The following is a 2500-nucleotide window of genomic DNA, read 5'->3' as shown; positions in this document are numbered from 1 at the left end:
TAAGATTTCCATGGCTTTTTAACTGAATGTACAACATAATGCATTTCTTTAATTTAGGGATGTGCAGAAATGTCAAATTTAAAGTCAGGCAACTGTGTAGAAACTACTCTGTTCACAGTACACAACTTCTTTTAGAAAACCTCATTCCACTGTAATGGGAAGAAACAAAAGGGGTACAAAAGACAGACAGTTTAGGAGGAGAATAACCACTTTCTAATATGTGTTCACTATTATGCCCAGTTTATAATACTGGAAATGTTAACTTAAATTCGGAACTGAAAATCAAGTATTAATGCAATTTTCTTTCATGGTGTCACTTAAAGAGTTTTCAAAAGTAACAGGTAAAATCGGGTCCATATCTAGCTCATTGCAAGTTGTAACATGACAAACGTAGTGGTCAATAAATGAAATAGTTTCTCAAGCACTTTGACAGTAAAAGCAAGTCATTTTACTATTAAGACAATAATAATAATTATTATTATTATCAATCAGAACAACTACAGGTAATAGGAAATGTTGGCACACAATAAAGTTGTACATTTCTCCACAGGTTGCTTAAATCCTCTTGGTCTAGAAAGTAAGGAAATCGCCAATTCTCAAATCAGCTCATACACACATCACAAGAGCTGGGATCCGCACAAAGCACGCCTTAACAATGAAAACAAAGCCTGGTGCAGTGATTCAAATATTAAAGGGGAAGAATATCTTGAAATTGATCTGCTGAAAGTCCAACATATATCAGCCATTGGCACACAAGGGGCGAGTGGCAGATTTGCAATATGGGGAACATACTATGTCAACACATTTGAGATAAAATACAGTTTTGATGGAACAACATGGTTTAGTTATGAAAGAAGCACTGGTTCTGTTCAGGTAAGTCGTAAAATCATTTCAAGTGAAGAGACTCTTGGTTATCACCATTCTCAGAAAAGTTTTACAGGAACTGTTGAAGGCTGTTTTTGAAAAGTTAGGGTGACAGTGGGAAATTATGTATTTTCTATAATTATGAACATGCTCATTGAGTTGTAGGCAGACACAACAAAGTAGGTGATTTTTTCCACCAAAATAAATATTAATTAATTTGATTGTGTCTATTTGATGAATTTCAGTCATGCATGCATCATGTTTGTTTGTACTAATTACCAGATAAAGTTAAATGGCGAGTCTGATATTGGATCTCTCTTTTGTCCTCTTTTTGCAATCTTAGACATTCACAGGCAACAGTGATGCTTATAGCGTGGTGCACAACTACTTCCGAGATACATTTGTCACAAGATTCATCAGAATTTATCCGCAGACTTACTACAATGACATGTGCATGAGAGTAGAGCTCTATGGATGCAGTAATCAGACAGGTCTGGGTTTATCCCTAAAGTGCCCCTAACCCTTCAACTTGTTATGTTTTTGGTAGATTTTCATATCTTTCAAGAAACCATTTTCGCAAAAATTTTTTTAAAATATTGAATCCTGATTTTCTTATGAGCGCTTAACATTACTGAAATTTTTAATTTTTTGCGTGCTATAAGCCCCGCTGGACAAATTATTGTCTCGTGGGCTCATTAGGAAGGGGCCAATGAGAAGCGTCTAATAGTTGACACTTTTTTCTCTGTGATGTAAGAAAAGGACATTCCAGCAACTCAAGTTTGCATGATGTCCTTTTCTTACATCACGCTTGATAAATAGACACATTTGGCCGAGTGGGGGACTAATGCGAATGATAGGTGAAAAATTATTTGCGACTGCCTTCACTTTTAGCGCTCGTAAAAAAGTCAGGATTCAATATTTAAAAAAAAAAAAACTGAAATGACTTCTTGAAAGATATGAAAATCTACCCCCCCCAAAAAAAACCTTGAAGGGTTAGGGCCACTTTAATGGAAAAGAAGTGTAATTTTGTTTATACCTCATCACTAGCAGTGTTTCAATAATTGTTGAATTAATTTATATGACTATAGATAATCTTCCCTTTGCCTGGTTGTAATCATAATGACAGTAATGATAATGAGAATAACACTCATCAGCATCTTCATCATCATCATCATCATCATCATCATCATCATCATCATCATTAACATCTTAACATACGTGTTAACACGATTTATTGAATAAAGCAGATTACAAAATCATTGGCAAGACGAAAGTACCAGTCCTGGGGTCCGTTTCTCAAAAGTCCCGAAACTTTATGGGCCATTTTCGGGTGTCACAATTCCCTTTGTATCTCAAGAACAGAGAGCATTTAACTTGTCGAACTTCACAGTTATTTTTCTTCTCGTTACCTTGAAAACATGTTAAAAGATCGGCTTTCTAAAACAAGCGGTTGGCAACTTCACAGATGGCTTTTCGGGACTTTTGAGAAACGGGTCCCTGAATCCTGAACCTGCACTATTATTAATTAACCTATTTGCTCCTCAGGTGCCTCCAGGGTGCCCCCAGTTGACAAGAGTCTCACTCCCACGAGGCAATGGCTTAATCAACACTTGACTATGATAGAACATGAAGTACC

At 36.2% G+C, this 2500-nt stretch overlaps 1 protein-coding gene across 6 annotated transcripts in view; it reads left to right on the top strand.

The window, feature by feature from the left end:
• LOC137969462 (uncharacterized) overlaps positions 1-2500 on the top strand; it is a 23687-nt gene that overhangs the window by 1585 nt on the left and 19602 nt on the right. For all 6 annotated transcript variants that reach the window (XM_068815704.1, XM_068815703.1, XM_068815701.1 and 3 more), the window contains exons 2-3: positions 551-873; positions 1208-1355. In XM_068815704.1, the coding sequence (XP_068671805.1) occupies positions 551-873; positions 1208-1355 (471 nt within the window). The remainder of the gene's footprint in view (positions 1-550; positions 874-1207; positions 1356-2500) is intronic.

This window comes from Montipora foliosa, chromosome 9 (genome assembly GCF_036669935.1).
Source record: "Montipora foliosa isolate CH-2021 chromosome 9, ASM3666993v2, whole genome shotgun sequence".
Taxonomy (NCBI): Eukaryota; Metazoa; Cnidaria; class Anthozoa; order Scleractinia; family Acroporidae; genus Montipora; species Montipora foliosa.
The sequence above is the reverse complement of the archived record's forward strand: the minus strand, read 5'-3'. Positions and strand labels throughout refer to the sequence as shown.